The sequence below is a fragment of the Peromyscus californicus genome, unplaced genomic scaffold (genome assembly GCF_007827085.1).
Source record: "Peromyscus californicus insignis strain IS unplaced genomic scaffold, ASM782708v3 Scaffold_7__1_contigs__length_154581171, whole genome shotgun sequence".
Taxonomy (NCBI): Eukaryota; Metazoa; Chordata; class Mammalia; order Rodentia; family Cricetidae; genus Peromyscus; species Peromyscus californicus.
In genome coordinates this window covers 19500284-19528192 of record NW_026294595.1, presented here as the reverse complement: position 1 = coordinate 19528192, position 27909 = coordinate 19500284, and the positions used below count along the sequence as shown (strand labels likewise).

The following is a 27909-nucleotide window of genomic DNA, read 5'->3' as shown; positions in this document are numbered from 1 at the left end:
TTCTTTGTTTTGTTTCGTGTGTTTGGTGCTCATTAGGTGGTAGGGGACTTCCTTTTCTGATTCAATCTATTTGGTGTTCTGTTACCTTCTTGTACATTTATAAGCATGTCCTTCTTTAGGTTAGGAATTTTTTTTTCTATGATTTTGTTTAAACAATTTTCTGGGCCTTTGAGCTGGGTATCTTCTCTGTCTGTTCCTATTATTCTTAGGCTTGGTCTTTTCATAGTGTCTTAGATTTCCTGGATGTTTTGTGTCAGGAATTTCTTAGATTTAACATTTTCTTTGATTGATGTACCTATTTCTTCTATTGTGTCTTAAGTGCCCGAGATTCTCTTTTCTATCTCTTGTATTTTGTTGACAATTCTTACATCTGTATGTAGTTCCTGTTTGCCTGCCTGGGATTTTCATTTTCAGAATTTCTTCAGTTTGTATTTTCTGTTTTGCTCCACTTTCCATTTTCGGTTCTTGAACAATTTTATTTGTTTCCTTTAATTTTTTTTTCCCTTGATTTTCTTGACATTCCATAGGGGATCTATTTATTTCCTCCATTTTTTGTTTGTCTTTTCTTCCTTTCTTTTAAATGATTTATTTATTTTCTCTTTAGGAGCCTCTAGCATCTTCATAAACCTGGTTTTAAGGTAGTTTTCTTATGCTTCAGCTGTGATGAATGTTCAGGGATTGCTGTAATGGGTTGGGTGGGCTCTAGTGGCAGCACATTGTCCTGGCTGTTGTTGATTATGTTCTTACACTGACCTTTAGTCATCTGGACTTGAAATGATTTAGGTGTAGTTGCCAATTTTTGGATTTGGCATTGTTGGATGGATGTTTTCCTCTCTGGTCTTCTTGCTAGAGTGGCCCGTGGTTGAATAGATAGTCTCTGCCTGAGTTGGAGACTTGACTTCTGATTGTATGGATGGTCTCTGGTCCAGAAGGGAATTGCTGCCCAAGTTGGGAGCTGAAGTTCTGTCTATGTGTGGCCTATGGGTTTCAGGTTGTTGGCCTGGCTTCAGGTTGGGTAGGAGACTTCTGCATGGTTTTCAGGGAGCTTCAGTGGTCTCTGTAGTTCAGGATGCTTATCTGTCCTCTGGTGAAGTAGGAAGACTGCCAGAAATGTGGACCTTGCCTGCAGGGAGCTAGCCTGGCCTCTGGTGGGATAGGAGTCTTCTGGGCTGGAGGTCATCTTAATTAATCTTAGTGACTGCATTTCAACAAATTTATTTTCCTGCCTATGCACATAAACATGTAACTTTTAGTTCTTGTGTTTTATGAAAGTCCCCTAGTCCATATGCTTTATTGGACTTCCAAGAATGTATGCACCATGAGCTCTCATTCACTTTATTTCTTTTACTGAGGTGAGATTTTCTCCCTGTCTTTTCTAGAAATCCAACTTATTCTTTGAGCTCCACTAAACTAAACGTTTCTATTATTAAGCCTTTTATTCTTATTTCCATATATATTTCCCTGTGTAAGACATCATATTCCTGAAGATATATGATCATGGTTTGATTTGACTCTTTTATAGTCCTGTTTTTTCCTTCCTTCTTATTTATCATCCTAATGAAATAAGAAAAACCTAAAGTTGAAAAATCACATTACTAATTTTTCCTTCATTTGAAGTAGGAAACAGTTTGGAAAAATTAATACATAGCCAATGACTATTATAGTTTTAGGTCATTAAATCATTTTAATCTTTTAATTTTATTGTGTTTTGTGGTACTGTGTGGGTGTTTTCTCTTGTTAACAATTGAATCTTCACAATAATATTAAGGAATGTTAATTCTACTCTTTCTTCTCCAAGATTCTAAATAAATTAATCCTCACAAGAGACTAAAATAAGCAGTTTGATGTGTGAGAAGAGTCATTTTGTTCAGAGTAGAGAAACATACCAGATTTTATCACAGATTGTTATGGTCATAGTTCAGTGGGAGCCTAAATTATACTTTGATAAAGATGAAATTATAAGAGTATTGGGGTGGGTCAGCATTATGTGAAATAACTCATGAGTTAAAAACTAATAAGTTTCTATTTTTTCTAAAATTAAACTGCATGAAATCAGGTTCAAAGTTAATCCCCAATGCAGTTGGCATAAGCTCAGCCTGGGAGGAAATCCCTAGAGAACAATCTCATAACTCATAATTTGTTTACTTCACACCTGCTTTGTTTATGATGTAGGAGGAAAGCAAACATGTATTATAATATTTAGATGGAAGTGAAGGTTTTCCTACATGAATAGTTTAGCCAGTTGATAATAAATTGTTCCTTGAAACAGAGAAATTAATACTATTGTCAACATTTATGTTATTCATAGATATGTTTTATTATTTGATTTAATTGTCCGTGTATAAGAATTTTATTCTATATTTCTGTTATTTCATCTCTTTGAAAAAGCAGAGGCCTCATAGCATATTAAAAATGAATTCTCATAGGGAACTGCTTGACTTCCAAATAAAAGTTCCATGTGTGTTATCCTTTCATTTCCAGCTTCTTTACATAATCCTTTTTAAAAATAATGTGTTTCTGCTATTGAAGTTAATACAGATGCTAACTCATCCTGACATTTCAAAAATACAAAAAGAAGGGGAAAAGAGAAAGAAGGTGAGACACTATGGTTCAAGAAAGTTAGAACCAGAACACCTCTGTTCTTCTTAATCCTAATTTTTTTTTGTAGTGCTCTCATAGATTTATTTTTTTACATTTCAAATTCTTCACAAGCTGGCTTTTGCTGCATTGCTGAGCTCTTCTTTTCTTTTTTAATTCACACCTAGTCTTACTTGCTAAATATAAGATTATAAATGACTTTAGTTTTTATTTAATAAATCTTACAAATTTCACTTTTCTATCTATTCTCTTGTTTTCTGCTTTTCTGAAGTGTTCTCTTTTGTCATTGCCTTAATTTCCAAACATCATTCTTTGGAATGTTCTATCTAAAATCCAGGAAATTGATGCTGAGTGTATATCTTCCTAACTCTACCATCTGCTCTTTGGTGGGCAGCCTGTGGCCAGCTCACAACATGTTTCTCCCACTATTGTGAAGAATATGATAGCTTTCTTCCTGATTCCTCTTAACTCGAAGCAAATCACATTTTCTCAAGAATGACACTTTTGTCCTTATTCCTCCAGTTCTTCACTTTTTAGATGAAAAAATTTTATTGTTGCCAATTTATATTATGATTTAGGAAGGAGATTGTGGATGTAGATTCACAAACACTGAAGTGAAATGTCCATCTTTGGGCACAGTGTGTACCTCTCACCATCTTTGATTCTCATATATACCTATGTGCACACACTCACTTAGCGAACTCCTTTCTACTCTGAAACATTGTGATCTGCTAAAATTTAATTTCTTTGACATTTACATCTAAAAGGACACCAGCTTTCTCTCTTCACAATTCTAATTGCCTGCATATCAACAGGCCACTTAAAATTTTTTTTTTTTGATTATGGGGATGGAGAGATTGCTCAGTGGTTAACATTGTTTTCTGATCTATCTGAGGATCCAAGCTCAGATCCAAGCACCACATCAGGAGTTCAACATCTTAAGCTCCAGCTCCAGATCTGATGGGTAAGCTTCTGTCCTTGAAAGACACCTGTGCAGAAACACACACACACACACACACACACACACACACACACACACACACACACGTGTGTGTGTGTGTGTGTGTGTGTGTGTGTGTGTGTGTGTGTGTGTGTGTATATATATATATACATGCATATTTATGTATGTTGACTATATGTCATCTTTCTTATCTCCTTCAATTATGCTGAGTTTTGTCAGCACTTTAACTACTCCTCTGTTCCTCAGCATTCTCAGTGATTCTCACTCACATTCTCAATAGTCTTGACTTTTCCTGTCTGGTACTGCTTTTTCTTCCCTTGCATTAACTCTGGGATGCTACTGTATTCTGCAAGCCAATAGCATCTTGACCTCAACACAGGTCAATAAATATGCCATCATCTACTAAAAGCGGTAGTTTTTCAGCAGCTAGTTTCTCTGGTTGATGCACAGGAAAGCACTGCAACTAGACATAAAGAGGCTTTTCATAGACTGAATGAGAGAGAGTAATGTGAGTTGATTAAAGAGGTCAAGTCTATGGAAAAGGTCAAAGTGAAAAGAAGCAGCTGGCCTACCCTGAGGAGAAGTGAGCAGTGAAAGTGTAAAAAGCTGTGAGATGATGCTGTAAGGTATTTATAAGGTGGTCTTGGTAAAATAACACTTTCCCAACTCAATCTCCACCCAGAACTTTAAGTATCACTCTGGATCCTCAGTTCTTCGGCATGCTCTCCAGGGCCTTCAGTTTACTGGTCTTCTCTGTAAACTGGTGTTTTTTTACATTTCCACTGAGCATCCCTGAAGCCATAGTATAAGTGCTTTGTAGGCACAGTATATGCATATTTACATAATGCATACACACACACACACACACATAGAACCATGCTTATCACTTCTTTGATCAGTGAGTGTCATCACCAATGGCCTTTATAGCCCACCCACATTCTCTTTAAAAATTTACATCCTGTAAACTCTTTAACACTGTCTTCTTCAAGAGTAACACTTTCACAATATTTACTTTAGTTTTATTAATAATGTCCATTATTAAATACCTATGGGTATTAAATTCCATTGGTAACACATCCCTCATTGACTAGCCACAGAAACTGAGACTCAGAAAAATATAAATTCGTTTGTTCAAAGATTGTAGCTAAGAGGTAGAAGAGCAAAGTTTTCGCCATTTATTCTCCTGACTCTAAGGATGAGCTTCTCTTTGATGCCATCATGCAATCTCTTCTCAGCCCCAGGTGCTCTCACATTCCCACAATACCTTTGAATATCGAACTTTCAAGAGCTTTTACTTTTCAACCTTTCAAACCAAGATTTCTTATTCAAATAATCTATACATCTTTTCAATATAAATTTTTATAGCTAGTAGTACATAGCATATTGGTTGTGAAATCCTATTTTAAATAGTTGGGCCTTTTATCTTTTCTTCCACAACACATATACTCATGTAGCCAGAAGGTTTCTCCAGTCCTGTCTGGCCCTGCTGTCTGGGTGAATCTCTCTCACTCAAGTCCTGTAGATGCTTGTTACCAATTAAACACCCAGAGACTTTTATTATTTGCAAACTGTATGGCCTATGGCAGGCTTCTTGCTTGCTAGCTCTTATAACTTAACCCATTTCTATTAATCTATAACTTGCCACATGGCCGTGGCTTACCGGTACTTTCACACCTTGCTTCTCTTGTCAGAGGCTCACAATGTCTTTCTGCCTCTGCTTTCCTTCTTCCCTGTCTCTCTCCTTGGATTTCCTGCCTGTCTCTAAGCTGCCTTGCCATAGGCCAAAGCAGCTTCTTTATTAACCAATGGGAACAAAATATATTTACAGCATAGAGAAAGACATCCCCCAGCATACTCATCACTTCATTTATCTCCTTCTTTCCCTTTATTGCTATGAGATCATGAATGAAGGGATGAGTTAATTAAAGCCCTCACTTCTCAGCACAGAACCATCATCCCCTCTTTTATTTTGTCTCTAAAGCCCTCTTCTCTTCCTCACCAAGAGGAGACCATTCAAATTTGTCATAGATACTTTCTTATAAAGTATGGACCATCATATGCATAGCTACATTTAATATGCATAAATACAGTTTAATTTAGGTAAATTATGAAAAAATTACCTTTGGTATAATCTACAATCTAACTTTTTTTTTTTTTTTTTTTTGGTTTTTCGAGACAGGGTTTCTCTGTAGCTTTGTGCCTTTCCTGGAACTCGCTTTGGAGACCAGGCTGGCCTCGAACTCACAGAGATCCGCCTGGCTCTGCCTCCCAAGTGCTGGGATTAAAGGCGTGCGCCACCACCACCCGGCTCTAACTTTTTTTTTGCTATGCATGGCTTTTATTATTTGTGATGTGTGTGCAACTCATCTTCTATGTGTATCACTAGATAGTATCACATGATGTTGCTTATCCACATACCAAATAAATATCTCCAACTTTCCCCCAACTCACAATTCTACAGATGTACATGTATGTCTCTTATAGGGTGTTGGAACAATTCTTTAATCCCTACATAGTTACTTTTCTCATTACCCAAGAAGCAGCAGCTCAGGGAAGGAGGATTTATTTTGACCCATGATTAAAGGAGATTTGGTCCATCACTGTAGTAAGGGAATAATGGTGAGTGATTGTTTTAGTTAGTGCTTCTATTGCTGCAAAGAAGCACCATGACCAAAAAGCAAGTTGGGGATGGTTTATTTGGCTTACATTTCCATATTGCTCTTCATTATTCAAGAAAGTCAAACAGGAACTCAAACAGGACAGGATCCTGGAGGCAGGAGCTGATGCCTGCTTAATGGAGATGGAGATGAGCTGCTTAATGACTTGCTGCCCTTGGATTGCTCAGCCTACTTTTTAATAGAACCCAGTGTAGTTGAAGTTTTCCTGTGTCCACCCAGCTCCTGTGTCCTTGCGTTTCTGCAGCTACTCAGACCCAAATGAACACACACAGGCCAATATTATTTAAAACTGCTTGGCCATTAGCTCAGGCCTACCACTAACTAGCTCTTACACTTAAACTCAGCCCATTTTTTAAAAATCTAGATGTTGTCACATATTCCGTGGCTTTACCTGTGTGCCTGTTACCTGTTGCTCCTTGGATGGTGGGTTGGCATCTCCTGACTCAGCCTTCCTCTTCCTACAATTCTCTTCTCTGTTTGTTCTGCCTATACTTCCTGCTTGGCTATTGGCCAATCAGCATTTTATATATACACAGTGCTATCCACAGCAACCCAGGATCACCAGTCCAGGGATGCCACCACCTACCATGGGTTGGGCCCTCCGAATTGATCACTAATTGAGAAAAAAGCCTTACAGTTGGATCTCATGGAGGCATTTCCTCACATGAGGCTCTGTCTTCTCTGATCACTCTAGCTTGTGTCAGATGGACACACAAAATCAGCCAGTACAATGCGGTTCCATGGTGGTAGGAGCACTTGGCAGCTCCTTGATATTTGGCAACAAATTAATAGCAAACTAAGTCTGTAAGCATATTAGCACTTAACACAGAAGCACTGCTCCTCTGGCCTTTCATCTGGCAGATAGGCACCACGTTTAGTAAGGTCCCAAACTGTCTACTAAATGTAACCAGAGCCTCAATGGTATATATATATATATATATATATATATATATATATATATATATATATCATTCTATGGGGGAAAAACATACTCACTGATACAGGATAAGGTAAATGAGTTGCAGAACCCTTGGAAAACTGGGGACCAATCACATGCTGCTTCACACTGCCTGATCTGGTCTTCATCACCCAAGAGAGCACAATCACCATTCTCCTCTCTTTTATGCAGTCACTGAGGCAAATAAGAAGCACCGCCTCTATCAGGCCAGACAGACCACAGTCATGGGCAGAGTGAATTCCTACTACAACTAAGGGTCATTAATTAGGAGACTAATTCTACAAACATGCAAACCAGAAGAAACATTTAACTTTCAAACTATAATGTTCCACTCTCACCCCTGAAAGCTCATGGCCGAAACTCTCTTTATTGTAAAGCCTAGAACTCCATATACATAGGTGAGGCTTGCGGTGGCTCCACTGGGGAATCCTTTAGGCTTGGGTAGACACACCCTACAGCCCTGTTGCTTGTAGTACAGGCTCCACTCACTGATGACAGTTTTCTGAGCTTGGCCACTGTTTTGGTTAATCTTCCTGGTGGTGTGAAAATAACATGACACTGGAGGAGATGGGAATGGGGGGTGGGCTGGAGGGAGGGGGTTGAGGGTGGGGGTTGGGTTGGGAGGTGGGAGGGACAGGGGAATCCATGACTGATATGTAAAACTAAATTAAATTATAAAATTAAAGAAAGGAAAAGAACATGACAAAAGCAACTTAAGGTTAAAAAGGTTTATCACTGTTTGAGATTATAGTACATCATGACAGCAAGAACTCTAGGCATCTGGCTTCATTGTGTCCTTTGTAAAGAAGCGGAGAGTGATGAATGCTCTGTACTTTCTTCTTTTTATCAAAATAGGACCCAAGTCCAGAATCTCAGTCTGTAGCATGACACCACCCACAGTTGGCAGGTCTTCCTACTACAACAAACCTAATCAAGATAATCCCCCGCCCCGATTGCCTTGCCTAGAGGCCTGTCTCAGAGGGGCCTTTACATCTCATCAAGGTGACAATTGATATTAATCAGCACAGGCTTAGTTGTATATTTCTGGCACCTCCAATATCCTACATTCTTTATTACAACATAGGTTTCATCTTCATAATTCCAAATATTGGATTCTTGGGTAATTCTTCTTATGTAATCATCACACATTGCCTGACTTTGTCTGCTTCTATCTGGGGCCTTGGTACAAGCCTGTAGGACCCATAATTCTTGCATTCTTCGTTCCTGCAAAAGCAGCACCATGTGAGAATGTCAACTTCTGTTGTCCCTGTGAGATTTTGCCTGGCCACTATGAACCACAGCCTCAGCAGCCTCTGTGCTTTCATGGTGGATCATGGGAAAAATATCTCCCTAGGGTGCCATTTTCCAGGTGACCACCCTGGAGAATATGTCTTTTCAGACACTCTTCTTTCAGATGAATGTTTTCAAATGAGTCTTCAGTTTTGTGTTCTAGAAACTTCCATATATTAGGTTTACACTCAAGATGTCTTTTGTGTTGCCCCAGTGGAAAGGGTATGAGTCTCTGTTAACAGTGGAAGCCACATCTCCCAGCACAATCTAAGTACAACGTTAACCAGACTCACATTCCATTCCTCGTCAAACTGCACATTTTCACAACGTTGATGTTTTAGTTTCTATCTTCTCACCATAAATCTGGCTAAAACTAATGAGCAGTATTTAGGCCCTGTTCTAAATATTTATCTTGCGTTTTCCACCTAGTTAGTTAATTTATCACTTTTGAGTTCAACCTACTGACAGAAGCAGAGCATAGATTATTAAAATGTAACAAGAATAGTCTCTAACCCATCTCCCAAGAGCATCTTTGTTCCTTTCTGAAACTTTATGATTCAGGCTGCCACTGTCTGGTTTTCTTTCTTTTTTTTTTTTTCCTATTAGTGTTCTGTTCTTCCCTGGCTCTACTAGAATAACCCATGAAGCTATACTTATTACTATGTAGGGCTTCTCTAGCTTGTAGCTCCAAACTCTTCCATATACTTCCTGAAAATAGACACAAAGGCCTACAGACCACATGATAAAGTTTGATATAGCAACAACTAAATTGCTAGGTACTAATTTTCTGTACATGGCACTTTTCTTGTTATTGGGAACAAATACTAAAGGTAAAAAGTCTTTATATTTTGATTGAGAATTTGAAAGCATATGATCAAATATAGTGGAGGAAGGTATGAGGGTAGACATCTCCAAGACAATGGTACCATGTGGCAGCTACTTACTCTATATCATCAACAGAAGTAGAGAGCTGGAGCTGTGGAGTGGCCAGAAACTGTGTCCACCAGCTAGATCCCACCTGAAAAGATTCCACAACCATCTGAACAGTGATACAATCTGGGGACCAATTATTCAAGCACATAATCCTCACATAGTTGGAACAATGTCACTGAATCAATGAGTGTGCTTTACAGTTATTACTACTAAATACAGCCAGCTGTTCATCAGAATGCTTGCAGTCTGCATTTGTGGCAACAGTAACTTTCTTAAGTTTCCACATTTTGGCAGCTTTCAAACCCTTCTGATTTTCTACATTTTTGTTTTGCTCTTGTTATTTGTTTTTTTAATTCTTTTTAATTTATGGGAGTAACATGAATTTTGCTTCTTTGTTTTTTTTTTCATAGTACAAAATTGGAGAATTTCTCTACATGCTTATTATACTTTTGTTTTATTTAGTTTGGGGTCATTTTCCTATAAAGACCTTTATTACTTTTTACTTACCTTTTATTATTAGTTTGTAGGAACTGAATCTATACTTTAAAACACAGATTTTGCAAATATCTTCTAGTCTGCTGATTTCAATCACATTAACATTTCTTGACTAAATTCTCTCTTTTATTACCCCTCTTTTGTTTCTTTGATTCATTCTTTTTCGTAAATCCTCTTTCTAGCATCCTCCACTATATGTCTTTGACATTCAGTGTTTTTGTGCAAAATATAAATGAATTGATTTTTATGACATATAGCTATGTTTAAAAATATTGAATATAATCTACTAAAGGCCACTGGAGTATTTCTTAGAATGTAAAAATTCTTTCTTTCACCTTTACATTAATGAGTTCTCTCTTTTTCTCACCTCTGCACATAGAAATTTACATATGTACACATAAACACATAGGGAATGCAGACTCCCAACACTTGTCAATAGAAAAAAAGAGGTGAGTGCTTTTATAAACTAAAACATAAAGCAGAAATATTAAAAAATAATTGAAAAGTGGAGAAAGTTAAAAGGAGAGAAAAGTGGAGGAAAAAATTAAAGTTAATGTACAGCTGACCTAAATTCAGAGGTTTGAGTAAAATTGGAAAGTCCATCTTTGCCTTCATTTCATAGGTTCTATTGCCTCCTCCTTTGGGAGTAGTGCACTTTAGTGTTATTTGACTATTATTCATTCTCTAGATGGCTTTAGGTGGAGGAATGGAGAAAAAGGGGGAATCAATACATTGAGGCTGGGAGATAATAAACCATTTACCACAGTATAAGAGTGTTCTCTGTAAAGTAAATGTATTTTTGATGGAACATAGAAAGTCAAATAAATTCTTAACTGCCGAAACAGAAAAATAATCAGTAAGTCTGAAATCAGAGAGAAAGAATTGTAACTACAGCATCATTCTTTGTTTGAGGTTATGATATGTATGATAAGGAAACAGAGCTGTTCATATAGAATTGTGAGTTGCAGAGTTACGATAACAATTTACCTCGAAACAGTCTAGAGGAACAGGGAGGATATTTTCTTAAACCAATCCACTGATTTCAAATTCCATCTCATAAAAGTTATTCTGTGAACTTGTAGTGGAACTTACAGGAAATCAAAGAGAAGGTAAATGCAGATAGCCATTTTCTGAGTGTGTTTCACATTATGCTTGGGAAGGATTACATTTATAAGAATTCTACACTGTGAAGGTGGCTGTGAAAACCTTTGCTTAGCACAAGTGTCAACTCATACAGAAGCAGGAACTTTTCAAGTCTCTTATTCCATAAGACTGTGACACACAAGGTCGAGCTGCTAAATTCATTCATTTATTAGCTAAGATTATACTGGAAGAATCATTAGATGTATATAAAAATAGGTGGTTATTTCACATTGAACTAATATTCATTCTGAATTGAAGTTGTGCCAAACACAGCTAATGTATATATGACAAAATTGAAATAAACATGGAAATTATTCACTGGTTTTTATCTCTCAATTACATATATTCATCTTTTGGTTAAATTAAAAACACTGTACAACTTGAAATCTTAAAACTCAGTCTTCTTGGTTTCCCACTAGTTTATGAAGTAGCATATTGGATTATTCATTGCAGTTTTATTTTCCCAAAGGGAAAATAATGATCAAAAAAGTCAGAAGAAACCTCAAAGGTATGGATACTAGTAGGAGCTATCTAGACTCAGCATTCAATACGGTTTCTCTTAGTAAAGCACGATTCTGTAAGTATTTATCGAATGGAGTTTTCTCAACTCAAAGAGACGATAATAAATACAAGAACTTGAAAAAGCTTTGAACATTTTTGATTAAAATGTTTCTAAGGCAATGAAATATTCCCTAAATTTAAAGCCCTCTGTGTATTCATCTTGGCATCTCCATAATTGATCACCTTGTACAGCTAGCATATTCGTTTGTGCTCTCAAAAAACTATAATATTATTTGTGGTTTTGAAATTACATAAATTATGCATAATATAGTCATCTGAAAGAGTATTTTTATGCTCAAAGAGTATTTTGAGTTTTTGTGTTATTTTTATTGCTATGTTTATTTCTCCTAACTAACTGATATACAGCATTTTACTGTCAGCTTTCTCATATCCAAGGGCTTTGAGGTTGCTCCCAATAGTGTGTTGCATCAAATTTATGTGACATATACACATCTCAATATGCACAGTTGAGACATGTGTTCAAATGTATATGCCTCCTCAGCTGTGCAGATTATATTTCATTAGTATCAAATATTTCCAAGGAGTGTGGATATAATCTACACACCGTGCTAGACAACATCTTAGAGTTCATGATGCTTAAACCATTGCTTCACTACTAACACTAGCTGCAAAGAAGCAAGAAATCCTTCTCATCCTCCCACAAGCTTTATAGTTCTTTCATTTTGCCTGAATGCTTGCTGAGCAGCTGAGGATGCTGTCATTCAAATATTTAAGAATAATTCTACTCTATGGAAAACAATGTTTTATGTAAAATTTTGTCTTCTAAATAATTACAAAAATATGACTGGGAGTGCCTGGTTAGCATGTGTAAACCTCTGGAATGATACACACACACACACACACACACACACACACACACACACACTACAATAAAAGTAAAAACAGGTTAAAAAACACCAGATTAAATGAACGTGTCCCTTCTGTTATTTTGATTGATGTAAAACTTTACTAGTCCTCTCAGTTTCTACTGTTGTCTTATTACAAATCAGTGAAGCATACATGAACTACTACCATTCTACACATTATTTGGAGTAACTCAAAATTTTTCTTTCATCTCATAATTATTTTCAATATTAATTAATTAGCTTATCTGTCATATGAATGGAGCCGTGCAGACATGATGTAGAAATCACTTGTCCCCTTCCACCATGTGGGTCCAAGGGATTGAACTCAGGTTGTCAGGCTTGGCTACTAGTTTCTCCATACAGTAAGCCATCTCACTGGCCCATCATCCATCCTTCCTTCCTTCTTTTCTTTGTTCGTTCCTTCGTTCCTTCGTTCCTTCCTTCCCTATGTCTTTCATTTTGTTTATCTTTCTCTCCACCCCTTCTTTTTCCCTTTTTTCCTTCTTTCACTCTGGATTGGAGGTTAGAGCTTTATGACTGAATTGAACTTTTAATTTGGCAGAAATTTTAGATTTTTAAATTTTAAAATCAGATACATAACACCTTTATCTAGAGAACAGCCCATTTCACTGGCTTGGTTTTAAATCTTTTGTATTCATAATTATTCTGTTTTCATTCTTGGTGTGTTATTTATCTTGCTTTCCATGTATGCAACTATATTGGGATGTGTATGCTTATGTGCTCATGTAAAAACCTGTTTATATACGAGTCAACCTTGCCATTGTTTTGTTATAGTTTTTCAGCCTTTCAATGAATGGCTTTGGGTTTTTTGTTGTTTGTTTGTTTGTTTATGGCATAATCATTTTTGTTCCATTTTATAAATTTTATTCCCATGATTACTACTTTTCTCTTTTCTTTGACTCAATTCTTTCTATTTCCTTAATCTTTGAGTTACAAGTTAATTTTATTTGAAGGATGTTTGTGTGACTTTCCTCCACAGGGATGTGAAAACATACAGATGGCACTAACGATAGATCAAGGAAAGGATTCTACTCAGGTCTACCTTAGTGAACATTGATGATTGAAAAGCAGCTACAACACCAAAAATCCAGCAAGATGATTATTCAGTAAAGCTGTGTTCCGGAGTTCTTTGCTCAGCATATAGGTAGCTCCACAATAGATTGCCACCTCCCAGAGTGATTACTTACTGATTAGTTTTATTATCCTTCTCAGTTTTATGGGACTCCCTCCCTTCAGAAGCAGATTTCAATTCTGAGCAAGTAGCTATACAACAAATGAGTACCCTGTTTTATTCATTGGACACAAGCGCATTTAGAAGAAGCAGTAGGGGTTGCTGGTAGGTTGCATTTTCACCTTCATAAAAGTTCTTAGAGTTTGGTAAGCCCTCAGAGTAAATCTCCAGATGGCAGACCCACAGAGTCCATGTGAAGTTCAGTGTGAATATTATATAGTTTGTAACTTCCATAAAATTGCACATTCATTACACATTTTAACAACAAGTAAATTGAAATAGTTTATAAACCATGAAACTCACCATTTCAAAGTGTGCATTTACAGAAATCATTACTACATTCTAAGATGAGAATATTTTAATTGACCCCAAAACAAAGCTCAGGCTCCTTAACAGTCATTCCTATTAATGTACCCATCTCACACTCTGGAAACTCCTAATCTATTTTGTGTCTCTATAGATTTGTCTGCTCTGGACACTTTCAGGAAATAGCATCAAACATTATACATGCTTTGATGGCAAGCTTGTTCCACTTGGAATATATCAGTGCTTGGTTTATTTGTTTATTGATGAATGTCTATTATATGGTTGTACAATACAACATTATATATTAATCCACCACTTGATTGACAGTAGATTATTCCCACTTTGCAAGCTATTAGGAATAAGACTGATATGAATATTTATATAAATGTTTTCAGTTGACATGCATTTGTAATTGTCTTTAAAAGTGTATTAGTAGGTTTGGAATTACTGGTTCCTATGGTTACTAAATACAGAAATATGTAAAGATTTGGGAAACAGCCAAATGCTACACAAAATGGCTACTTTCCTTGAACATTCCACCTTCTGTATAGGAGGGTTTCAGTGTGTACAGTTTTAACATCTGTCTTCTTTGTGACTGTAATCATCTGCAAAAAGTATGAAAAGGGCCCTTGTTATGTTTTGCATTTGTGTTTACCTGCTGACAGATGCTGTGGGGAGTACGTTTAGATGATCACAACCACTCACTCATCATCCAGACAAAAGTATCTAACTACGTCTTTTAAATAGGAACATACATATGTTCATCAATCCATCACACATCCTCTTTATCTGTTTGGATATGAGTCTCACATCAAAAGTATGTTTGGGAAATATTCTCCTGTTGTTTGGGCTGTTTTCTCACCTTCTGAATAGGTTCCTTTGGGGAATATGTATATATATAAAATTTCTGATAAAATTAAATTTATTTTTTCATTTATTAAAAAACTTTGATTTTTTTCTAATTGAAGGTAACTAAAATAAAGTTGTATATATTCTATTAAGAGTTGTTTAGTTTTAGATCTTACATTCAGTTCTGTGAAATAATGAACAATATTTATATGCGATTATATATAGATGCCATATATATGCTACCACACCAATATATATTCATATATATGCTACAACAGCAGTATTTTATGTGTGGAAACACAGTTTCCCCACACCTCCCTTGAAAAAGACATTTTTCCCTTACAGTGAGCAGCTCTCCGGGAATTGGGCTTTGGGCTCCCTCCAAAGCCATATGCTCCCTCTGATGGCTTCTGTTGTTTGTTTTTCAAGGCTGTCATGGAGCTAAATTGGCAAGGCATGAATACATATTAACATACATTTTCCTGTTCTTAATTCAACAGGCCAGCTAGTCTAGCTGAATCAGTGAGCTCTAGGTTGAGTAACAGGCCTTCTTCAACTAATAAGAAAGAAAGTGAACAATGAAAACACTGGCATTGACTTTCTTATCTCCCTGATCATGTATACATGTACATCTGTACACCAGTATATACACATATAAAAACAAACATAATACACCAAAGAACACGTACACACATGCACACACACACACACACACACACACACACACACACACACACACACATACAAATCAAAACGTGTGAGAGAAGGAAAAAACAAAGAGTGAGCAAGCAAGTTTATTGGCATTTAGCACTTAATGTGCATCTGTACAGCAGCAGGCAGCCCAGTCCTCTGCTGGTGACTGTTAAGTACAGCTGGCTAGTTTAACTCCACAGTCTGCCAGCTTATCACATTTGGTGGCTAAACCTAGCCATTGAAATTATTAGCAGACCTATTCTGGTCTAGCCAGGCAGTCTATGCTACAATCATTTGAGACCTGAGTGTTTTCTCTTTATGGATTTTAGATCTATTTTAATAGGATATGATAGGATATTCTTATATGCATGCTCAATTTCCACCCTTTCAGTTAGCTATTATTGCAGTAATGTGCAATAAAGGTCATAGTGCTGTATAGCACCTATTCACTGTACAAAATGGTCACAACTGCGTACCTAGTGTTGCCCACATCTCTGGAGGTATTCTGAATAGTTTTCCTGATCAACAATGCTCACATATACATGTGAGCCTGAGGCTGGGTTTGACTCTGCTCACTATGAGAAGCTTCCTTTCATACTTGACTCATTGCCTGTACTGGCTATCAGTTCCAACAAGATAGAGGCTGGAATGATGTGTTATAAGGGTCATGGGCCTTTGTTAGTTATTTGATCAGGAAAGACTACTCAGAGCAAATGAGATGAGTGAGAAAAGTAGAACTGGCCGCAATTGACACAAAATTAGTTCAAATTAATTACTTTGAACTATAAATTCAGATCTCTATGAGATATAACCTCAGCAGGTCTTTTTTGCTTCATTCTCTGTAACTGCTTCTGTCCTCTATAGCAATAGTTCAAATTACTAAAACATAAACACTACCAACATTGAACAAGAGCTCTGTGGCCATAGAAGAAAAGAAATTACTTCAATTGTCTCACATGGACCTCAGGCCAATCAGATTATATTCCTGTGTCTAAGAGAGATTATGAGAGCCCATATTCAAAGGACTGGCTTAGACTTGAACAAGATTTTCATAAAGGAAACTATACTGACATTAAAACGGAAGAAGTCTTTAAGACCATGTAGCCATCCCTCAAAATGGCCATTCATCCTACAGAAATCATGTTCCAATCATATTATTATTACTAACAGTGATCAGTACAGGGCAAGATACACACTGAAACTGATAATAAAAGTTTAATAACTTCCAGGTAATGAAACACTTAACTATAATTTAAAAATAAAGTCATCCTTATTTTTACATATTTCCAATTTTCACTTCCATCCATGCTTGAACTGGACTGGGAGTAGAATCATGATGGCTTTTCTTTTTTGAATGATTATTTTTTTTATTTAGGTGCTTGTGTGCTTATGTCTAATGTATGTGTCTGCTTGAGTGTATGCACATATGTGTCTGTGGAGGCAGGAAAAGAGCATCAGATCTCTTAGAGCAGGGGTCACAGGTTTTACTAAGCTGCCCAGTTTATGTGTTGTGATGAAACTCTGGTCTTTATGGTTGAGTAGCCATCCTTGCCATCTCTCCATTACTATGATACTATTTTTAAACACTTTTTGTTGCTTGAAATTAAACAACAATTACATTCTTTCTCCACTTCTCATTCCTCCCTCTAACCTATCTGGTTTATTCTTCCTCCCATGAGCTCTTTCTGAAATTTATGCATCATGGTAATTTTTTCTTTAATTGTCGTTATGATGGTTTGTGTGTGTGTGTGTGTGTATGTGTGTGATTCCTTCTCTGTCCCACCTGCCAGCTTCCAACAGCTCCCAAATAACCAAACAGACTTATTAATATGAAACTAGCTCTAATAACTTAAATTAACCCATTTCTATTAATTTCCTTGCTGCCACATGGCTCATGGCTTGTTATCTCATCTCCTACATGTCATACTTCCTTCATGCCCAACTGGCAACTCTACCTTCTTCCCAGCATTCTCTCTGCCCCCAAAATCTCTCCTAGCTATTGTCCATTTAACTTTTTATTAAATCAGTCACGGTGACATATCTTCACACTGTATAAAGGAATATTCCACAGTGTGTGTGTGTGTGTGTGTGTGTGTGTGTGTGTGTGTGTGTGTGTGTGTGTGTGTGTCTTTATTTAGCATTACTATTGATGTGATGAAATATCAAAATCGAGAACATCTTGGGGAGAAAGGGGTTTATTTGGCTTACATATCCTAAATCATAGTTACAGATCCTGAATCCATTGAGGGATTTCAAGACAGGAACTCAAACAGGACAGGTACCTGGAAGCAGGAACTGATACAAAGACCATAGAAAAGTGGTGCTTACTGGCTTGTTCCTCATGGCTTGCTCAACCTACTTTCTTATAGAAGTTATACTTCTTTGATCAAATTTGTCCCTAGATATTTTATTTTCCTTGATCTTATTATGAATGGGAGTGTATTCATACTCTCTTTCTCTCTCTGTTTGCTGATGCTGTATGGAACAGCTATTGGTTTAAGCAAGTTGATTCAGTATCTTGCCACATTGCTGAAGTTGTTTTTCTTTTCAAATTGTTTTCTGATAAAAATTTTTGAGATCTTTAATGTATAATATTATGTCATGTGCAAATAGGAATAATTTTTTTCCTGTTTGTATCCCTTTAATTTCCTTTGCTTGCCTTATCAGTTGAGCTAGTGCCTTGGATACAATATTGAAAAAGAGTGAGAAAAGTGAAAAGCCCTGGCTCATTTGTGATGTTAATGGAATTATTTCAAGTTTTTCTCCATGTAAGATGTTAGCTATGGGTTTCTCATACATCGCTTTTAATATGTTTACTCTTGTCCTACTCTCCATAGACATTTTATATTCATTTAGTTTTTTTCCATTTCATTAATTACTGCTCTGATATTTATTATTTCTTGCTGTTGGCTAGGTTTGGATTTGATTTGTTCTTGTTTTCCAAGATTTTTTAGTTACATAAATAAGTCATTTATTTGTGCTCCTAGTGATATTTTGTAATGTAGGTAATTAGAGCTGTAAATGTCTCTCCTAGGACTTCCTGTAATGTATGTCAGAGATTTTTGTGTGTGTTGTGTTTTATTTATTTTCATTTAGTTCCAGGAGGACTCTTATATTTTTCTTGATTTCTTCTTTGATCAATTCATTATTCAGCAATAAATTAATTTCCATGGATTCGTGTGCTTACTAGAGATTTCCTTGCTGTCAACTTTAAGTTTTAGTATATCATGGCTAAATAGGGTAAACAGTTATTTTAGTCTTTCTGAATTTGCTAAAACTTGTTTGTTCTGTATTCTAAGTGTGGTCTATTCTATATTTTGAATCCAGCTTCCATTGGCTTGTAAGTAGAGTGTGTGTGTGTGTGTGTGTGTGTGTGTGTGTGTGTGTGTGTGTGTGTATATATGTGTGTGTGTGTGTGTGTGTGTGTGTGTGTGTGTGTGTGTACACACACACACACATTTGCTGTTTAGGAAGAATATTCTGTAGATAAATGTTAAGTTCATTTGATATGTGGTATCAATTAATTCTTGTGTCTCTCTATTTTTTCTCAGATGACCAGTTTATTGGAGCAAATATGATACTGTTATCACCTAATACTAATGTATTGATATTAATCTGTGTCTTTAATTCCAGTAGTACATTTTTTATGAAATTGAGTACACCAGAGTTTGGTACAAATATATTAGGATAATAATGTGTTCTTTGTTAATTAGTCCCTTGATTAGAATGAAGTGGTTTTTCTTACCTCTTTTTATTAGTTTTCGTTTGAAGTCTGTTTTTGTCAAATATTGATATACCAATGTCTGCTTCCTTCTAGTATCATTTGATTGAAGTATTTTTGCCTATCCTTTCACTTGAAGGTAGTGTGTAACTTTAAAGCTGTGGTATGTCTTCTGTAGAAAACAGGCAGATGACTTTCATTTCTCAATCCCTTCTTTCAGGCTTTGTCTTAGAGATTTGAGGCCATTAATTTTTAAAGTTGTTTCTGAAAGGTGTACATTAATTATAGTTATCACGTTGTTGATTTTTTTTGCTGTTTGAGATAGCAATGGTATTTTGTGTTTCAAGAACTATAGCTTTGATTTTTTTCTACTGTCTCATTTTTTATGCTTATTTCTTGTACAGCCTTAAGTATAGCTTTCTCTATTCCCTCTTAAGTTTAGTTTTCTTGATGGAACTCTTACTAGGCTGTTTGTATTATTGGAAGTTTTCTTTCTCCTTAGCTGTGTACAATATTCTAGGTTGACAGTCATTGTCCTTTAGAACTTAAAATTCTTTGCTCTTGACTCATCTGCTTTTCAAAGTTTCCAACAAAACTAAGTTGATATTTGGATAGGTTTTCCATTATATGTGTGACTGGTTTGTCTTGCAAATTTTAATACATTTCCTTTGTTCTGTATACTTAGTGTTTTAATCGTGTTTTGCTGTGGGGAGTTTCTTTTCTTGTCTCTGTGGTGTTCTGTGTGTATCTTGTATCTGTATGAGTATGTCTTTCCTTCATATGGGGAAGTACATTTCTATGATTTTTGTTGAAGATCTCATCTATTATGTTTACCAAGGATTTACTCATCTATTCTTGCAATTCAAAGATTTTTGTCTTTTCTTTTATTTATAATTTTCTTTACCTTTTTGGTCTAGATCCTCTACTTTAATTTTTTAATCCTTATATTCTACCTTCTGCTTGACACATTCTACTTGTAAGAGGTTCCCTTGAGTTTCCCTTGGGTCATTAGTTTTTTCAATTTCACTTACAAATCCTGGATTTCTTCATCAGTTCCACCAATGTTTAGTTTTCCTGGACTTCACTTAGGCATTATTGGATTGTCAGCTAACATGCCAAGAAAATAGAAAACGTCTAAGTATCATAGGTGTGAGGCCCTTTCCTTTATTCTTTCATCAGAATACTTTCATCATGTGTATACAAATTCAAGAAGCAAAACACTGATACCTTGCATAATGAAATATAAATCTAAAATGTCCAAGTTCTTTGTAAGTTCAAGTTAAAATTTAAAAAAAAAACCTGCTTCTTTGGTGTCAGAATTCCAAAACCAATATATATGTTTTATTAATTTGGGGGGAATGTTTTTAACATTTACCCTACATTTCCTTTCCTAACTATCCCCTCCACCCTCCAATTCTGTCTCACCCTGCTTTGAATTTTTTTCCTTTCCTTCCTTCCTTTCTTCTTTCTTTCTTTCTTTCTTTCTTTCTTTCTTTCTTTCTTTCTTTCTTTCTTTCTTTCTCTCTCTCTCTCTTTCTTTCTTCCTTCCTTCTTTCCTTCATTCCTTCCTTCTTTCCTTCATTTCTTCCTTCCTTCCTTCCTTCCTTCCTTCCTTCCTTCCTTCCTCCCTCCCTCCCTCCCTCCCTCCCTTCCTTCCTTCCTTTCTTAATCAAGTTTGTACTGTCCAGCAACTCTTGGACGTGGGACCTGTCCTAGCATGCAGTGTACCTACCAGTGGTTATATCCTTAAACATAACTGACTTTCCTTCACCTCAGCTAGTAGCAGAGTTTCATACCTACCTTCCCTCCTCTTTCTTGGGATTTTTCTGACTGGGGCTCATTTAGGTTTTGCACATGCTGCCACAATTGCTGTGGATTCATATATACAACTGCCCTGTGGTGTTTGGGTCTGGCAAACACTGTTTCCTTAATGTTCAATCATATCTGACTCATAAAATCTTTCTGCCCCCTCTTCTACAATGATAATAAGCCTTATGTGGAAGTGTATGATATATCCATTCCATTTATGACCAAGCACTACACAACCTCTTATTCTCTACTCATTGACCATTTGGGCAGGGGGAGATGTCTCTGTGTTAACTGCCATCTGTTGCAAGGAGAGGCTTCTCTGATGTAGGTTTAGAGAGTCTTTGACCTATGGGTATAACAATAAGAAATTAGGAGTCATTTTACTATGTCTATTCAACAAAATAAGAGAATCAGATACTTACCTAGGACATACCACCTTTCTAGCTATAAGTTCAAGATAATTTTAACAATGGCTTATATGGTTTCCTTCTAACAGAGTGGGCCTTAGATCCAATGAGAAAGATAATAATTTGAATTTTATCTAGAGCATTTTAATTTACACCAAGTTAAATATTTTCTAAATTTGGTCAAAATGCATTTACTTGCAGATCCTTTCGAGGCATTCATCATCTTTTCTATACGCCATGAGATTCGAAGGATTGATCTGCATAAAGGAGACTATAGTCTACTTGTTCCTGGACTGAGAAACACCATAGCACTTGATTTTCACTTCAATCAAAGTTTACTTTATTGGACAGATGTTGTGGAAGACAGAATATACAGAGGCAAGCTTTCAGAGAATGGAGGTATGTGTACTGAAGTTTCACTGAATAATGAAGTTAGTTTTTGAATAGCAATATATAATATCAGAAAAGATTTTGATTAATCTTTGATTGTGAGTTCTCTTTGTATGTGTAAAAACAAAAGATTAGCTACAATATGAAGATGTGCTAGGAACAAGAAGTGGCCAGGCCCAGACAATCTATTGTCTTTCTTTGAATTTTTTTGAGAGTTATGGAGAAGAAAATGTGTTTCCTATGAGGAAAAGAAAAGATTGGTTTCTATTTACTAGTAATTGGATTTGGGAGTTATAGTAGCTCATTTTTATTTGGATAACACATTTCAACATAGTTCAAAGAAGTAATGAAAATGTTTTTTTCAAATATATGAACTACTTTTTTGCCATAATTAAACTTATCTCTTCTGTCTAATAAGCAATAGGTAGTGTTTTAGATAAAGCTGTGTGATGCTTCACTTATAAATGTTGTTTTTTTTTGTGGTTTTGCAATTTTAAGTGCTATCAAATTATTAATTTCTCTTGAAATCACCTTTGCAATTTCAAAATTAGTAACGCTTAAACACAATATAGTGAAAATATAAAAAGTAACTCTTATGTCTTATGTTCATGTGGTCACTAAGAATTGTGACTTTAGAGAACAGATTCATTAACTACATAAAGTTTATAATGGAAACCACTGACAGTGTCATGAAGTACACTGAATATACCATTAGAAAACGGCTGTGCTTGTCTTTTTAGTTCTTTTAGTTCTGAAAGAAATTAAGTAGCATATAAATAAGAAATTGGGCAGACATTACCCAACTGCTGATTTTTATGCAGCCCATGATAACAACTTTCCATTTTAAATGTTTTTGACCTGCTACCAGGCTCATGACCCAGGGAACAGGATTAGTGTGACGTAGGACTTATGTTCGCTAAGGTTATGTATGCAAATAGTGTAGTTATCTAAGACGCCTAACCAAAGACAGAAAATGGTGTGGTTATTAAGCACAATGCTTGTCAATGCAGGTAGACTTTTCCTCTTCTCCCTTTGAAGGACAACCTTTTCATTAAATTGCCTAGTTTTTCCCACCATATTTCATTGTTTTAGTAAGTCTCTTGTTCTGTCAGGAAAACCCCAAACAAGAAGTAACTGTTTTACAACTTCATATTGCTGTCACTTCATTGTTTTACAAAAGTCCTGGAAGAGTTTGTGAGAGTGAAAATTTCTGGTTGGGAAGACCGGGTACTATAAATATTGAAATCTGTTTTCTCTGTTAGGTTTTATTTTTTTTCACCAGGACCTTCAAAGCTGACGTGCTTTGGGCTGTGGCCACAAGTGGGCTTGTCTTCTGTACCTTCTTGAATGGCTATGCATGTTGGCTTCCTTTTTTTTTTTTTAACAGGTGTCAGTGCCATAGAAGTGGTTGTGGAACATGGCTTGGCTACTCCAGAAGGCCTGACGGTCGACTGGATAGCAGGCAACATTTACTGGATAGACAGCAATCTGGACCAAATTGAAGTATCTAAACTTGATGGTTCTCTGAGAGCTACACTGATAGCAGGAGCCATGGAGCACCCCAGGGCCATTGCACTGGACCCAAGATATGGGTAAGAAGCTGAACTTTTTGTGGTGGTATTGTGTTCCCCAAAATATTGTGTACCCTAATAAACTTATCTGGGGTCAGAGAACAGAAATGCCACTAGATACTTAGGATAGGCAGTGGTAGCACATGCCTTTAATCCTTGCATTCCAGAGGCAGAAATCCATGTGTTCAAGGATACAGCCAAACATGGTGACTCACGCCTTTAATCCCAGAAAACGAGTCTTTAATCCCAGGGAGTGGTGGCAGAAAGCAGAAAGGTATATAAGGCATGAGGACCAGAAACTAGAAGCATTTGGCTGGTTAAGCATTTGGCTGGTTAAGCTTTTAGGTTTTGAGCAGCACAGTTCAGCTGAGAGCCATTCGGATATGAGGACACAGAGGCTTCCAGTCTGAGGAAACAAGACCAGCTGAGAAACTGGCGAGGTGAGGTGGCTGTGGCCTGTTCTGTCTCTCTGATTTTCCAGCGTTCACCCCAATAACTGGCCTCAGGTTTGATTTTGTTAATAAGACTCTTTAAGATTCCTGCTACAACTTTTAAAGGTTCTCCTTGTAGATCTGCTCCTCCAACTGACCATTCTAAGTGAGGAGGTAAAATGCTTACTTTATACATTGGTATGCTTATGTCTGTGCAGCTGTGTGTGCCAGCATAGTAGCAGAGCAGTAAATGTGAGCACATCGGCAGAAGTTTGGTTACAGAGTTCCTTACTCAGACATTTTCTGAGGCAGAATATATCTTCCTATTAAATATGGGCAGGAAGCACTGTTGGAAAGGATTGCAGCTCTTTTCCAAAGCAGTAATTTAATGAATTTCTCTTTGCTCTGCCCTAGAGATGCTGTAATTTTTTCTAATGGCTACAAACTCCAGGGTCCGTCTTTGTTCTGAATAGTCGCAGATGTTAACCAACTCACCCTTTATTTATTTTGTATGTTGTTGGAGTCAATTGAAAAGAAAATTGAAATAGGCTTAAAGGAGTCTAGCAGTGAGATGCTGACTATTGGGAAGTTTGGAGAGTTGAAAGACCTGATTCTGGAAAACAATGTTAAATGTTGAGTGACTTGGCCTGTTGCCTGGTTTGTCCCCTGTGTGCTCATTTTTTCAAGCAGCAGAAGAAAAACAGCAGACTTAGAAGCCATGAGTTCTAATTCCTTCACAGTCACTTGCTCTCTGGAGAAACGAAATGTGTGGCCTCTTAGAATTCAGCTTTATCTCTTGAATATAAGTAATTATGTTGTGTGACATTTTGTCTGTGTTCTGACAAATAAAGCTTAACCTGAAAGATCAGAGAAACAGAGGAGCAGTCACCAGTGACTTCTTACCTCTCTGGATCCTCCAACCAAAAGGGTCGAGATCCTGCTTCCACCCTGCCCTATCACTTCCTGTCTCCAGCTCCTGAGTGGTAGAATTGAAGGCATGAGCTACCACTGTCTAGCTTCTATGGTTAACTAGTGGCTAGCTCCACCCTCTGATCTCCAGGAAAGCTTTATTTGTCAGAACACAAACAAAATATCACACAACAGGATTATATATGGGAAGTAAATATGCAGCCAACATGAGAGAATACCTTTGAATTCCTATGAATTGTTTATTTCCCTGGTAATGAGCTTGTAAACTGAAGGCTTTGTCAAGTCTGAAAAATATTTTCGAAGGGCTGTTTTTGGCTCTGTATCTTAAATTCAAAGTTCAGGAATCATTTGTCGGAGTTGTGCGAGCCTATAGGAAGCTGAATGGGATGCAGAGGAGAAGAACCACCCCCTTGATTTTGTTGAGCTTCCTGGCCATATTTGGCTTAAACACCAATAGATTGGAGGTGTTTTTCTTTTCCCCAGCTTAGACACTACATTTAAAGTGTGAACAGCTTGCCTGGAGAAGGAATGCTATATTAACAACTCCAGCAAAAGTGTTTGTCTTCTATGTGGGGTAAATTGTGTTTTGAATCCATCACAAGTACTTTCAAATATTGGGAAGTTTTTCTTGAAACCCTAGATTTCTGGCTCTTTTTCAAACTGTGAAGAGCTGGGATGGATGAGCTGAGAGGTAATGTTTATTTTAGCCCGGAGGTGTATTCCCTACTCTACAGTCTGCCTTACATACCTTCTTTTTTAGCTACTGTAAAAACAACACATCTAAAAAGGCCTGTGAAGTTAAGTGAGGAAGGCTCTTATTTTTCAACAATCTGCTCTCCAAACGCAATCAGATTGGTGACCTTCTCTCTGCCACCCACAAAGCTTCCAGCTCATGGCTCCCAGTGTGACACCTACCTATTGATATGAAACTCTTGCCCATCATTCCTGCCTAAGTTGAACAAACAATAAATCTTCATGGGAAATTTTCTGCAGAAAAGAAAGTGATATGTTGGATTAAGATACGTTTGTAGCAGCCATTCCATCATGAGGAAGTAAATGAGACACTTCCCAAAGAATAGATTGTGAGAGAGAGATCAACACAAGCAGGGAAGGACGCTGTGGAGACTGTGTGTGCAGTCAATCAGTTTGAGAGAGATCTCATGTCCTAAGCATTGTATTCACAGGAAGGAAGATAAGCGTCTTTATTTGTCTCTGTTTTGTGGTTAGTGGTTAGTGGTTTGTTTGCTTGCTTTCCTCATTATGTCCAACTTGAAAAGAAGAAAATGAAACAGAACTCCAAAGGATATAGAAACTTAAGTAAAAACACCAAACAGTATTTCAGTGATTGCCAGGTTCCTGGGAGAGTCTGATGCTGACAGAGAAGGCTAGCCCATATGTAGCAGAACCTATAAAACTCCTCCAAGAGGTCCATGTGTATGGGGGGCGGGTAGCTGTAAAAATCCTCCAGAGAGAATATTCTATTTCACTAAGTTCAGCTAGGACATCGTGAGGTTAATTAATGTAATCACAGCACTAAATAAATAAATAATAAATAAATAAACAATAGCTAAATAAAAATAAAACAGGTAGGAAAAACATGTCTCAAACTGTTTCTGGCATAAGTGACAGAAGTACAGATGATGCTCTCTCAGTCTTACTCCTGTGAGAGATAACTCTAAGGTTTGGCTCACAAGATTTAGGAGTATTTTTACTTTGAGTTACTAAATAGAATAGTGGAAGGGTTAGCTTGTGAATTCATTTGACCACCTTAAAGTGCAACCATAGCAATCACATGTTCATTTTAATACAAATGTTTAAATAGTGTTAGCTTTATTGCATATTTTAGTGAAACCTTCTGAGATTATTTTAAAGATTAGAGTGTTTGTATGGTAGACTATAAACAAAAGAACAATAAGCACACATATACAACATAGACACATACACTTGCCATCTCACACACACAGCATACACAACACAAACACATACACACATATAACTCACTCATACTTAAACACACACTTACACAAACAAACACATGCCATCTCACACACACAGCATATACAACACAAACACATACACATATATACACTCATACTTACACACAGGATATACAAACAAACACGTGCACATATACACAGCATATATAACACAAACACAGGCATATATACATTCATACACAAAGTATATACAGCATAATCACACACTCACACATACCACATATGAAGGAACATATACATACACTTGCACACATTCACATACATAAGCATGCTGCAAAGCCAAACCAATCAGAAAAACCAACAATGCAAGTAAAATTACTTAAAACTTAGTTTATCATGTTTAGTGTTATCTAAAAGAGGAATTACCATTTATTTCTCAAACTTTTTATGAAATACAAGGAAATTCTGAACCTATATTGATATTAGCTCCAAAATTTAAACTTATTTTTAGACATTTTATTTTAGAACAACTTCCCTGGATCGGTTGAGAACTATGCCTTCAGTAAATAATTTTATATTTTCTATTAAATCAAAAGCTTTCTCATGGCAAGAAAATTTGTTTCTAAGTCTGAAGTCCATCACAGTTCTTAGAGCATAGGAAGGTGGCCAATAATTGCTTGTTACACAAATGCATGCCTGTGAGCACGTTGTTTACATACCACCTTGAAGTACTCAGATTACACAGAAAAGGAGAATTAATGAGAAATACTATACATTTTGTTTGTAATAACAAATGAAAAGACAGGTTTGTCACTAGCCCCTTAGTTTGCTCAGCATGTCTGAGAAAACAAACTGATGGTTGTCCTAACATCAGCCCTATGAACATATGTATCTCCTGTGAACTTCCTGAAGCCAGGGAGCCTTTGTGACTCATTGTATAGATGACAAATAATAGTAGTGATTTCACAACTGTTTTGCTTTACTGGCACACAACAGCTGACCTTCATTGTACATTACAAAATGCATCTTCCTTCACCCACATTTCTAGTGTTCAGGGTCTCTGCTTTGTCTCGTAAGTAACACACTGTTCTAAGAAGGTCAGGTGGCTCTTAGGGAATGGCCGTTTTTCT

General features: G+C 36.6%; 1 protein-coding gene across 5 annotated transcripts in view; it reads left to right on the top strand.

The window, feature by feature from the left end:
* Lrp1b (LDL receptor related protein 1B) overlaps positions 1-27909 on the top strand; it is a 1950932-nt gene that overhangs the window by 1238413 nt on the left and 684610 nt on the right. For all 5 annotated transcript variants that reach the window (XM_052726598.1, XM_052726596.1, XM_052726595.1 and 2 more), the window contains 2 exons: positions 21722-21919; positions 23298-23502. In XM_052726598.1, the coding sequence (XP_052582558.1) occupies positions 21722-21919; positions 23298-23502 (403 nt within the window). The remainder of the gene's footprint in view (positions 1-21721; positions 21920-23297; positions 23503-27909) is intronic.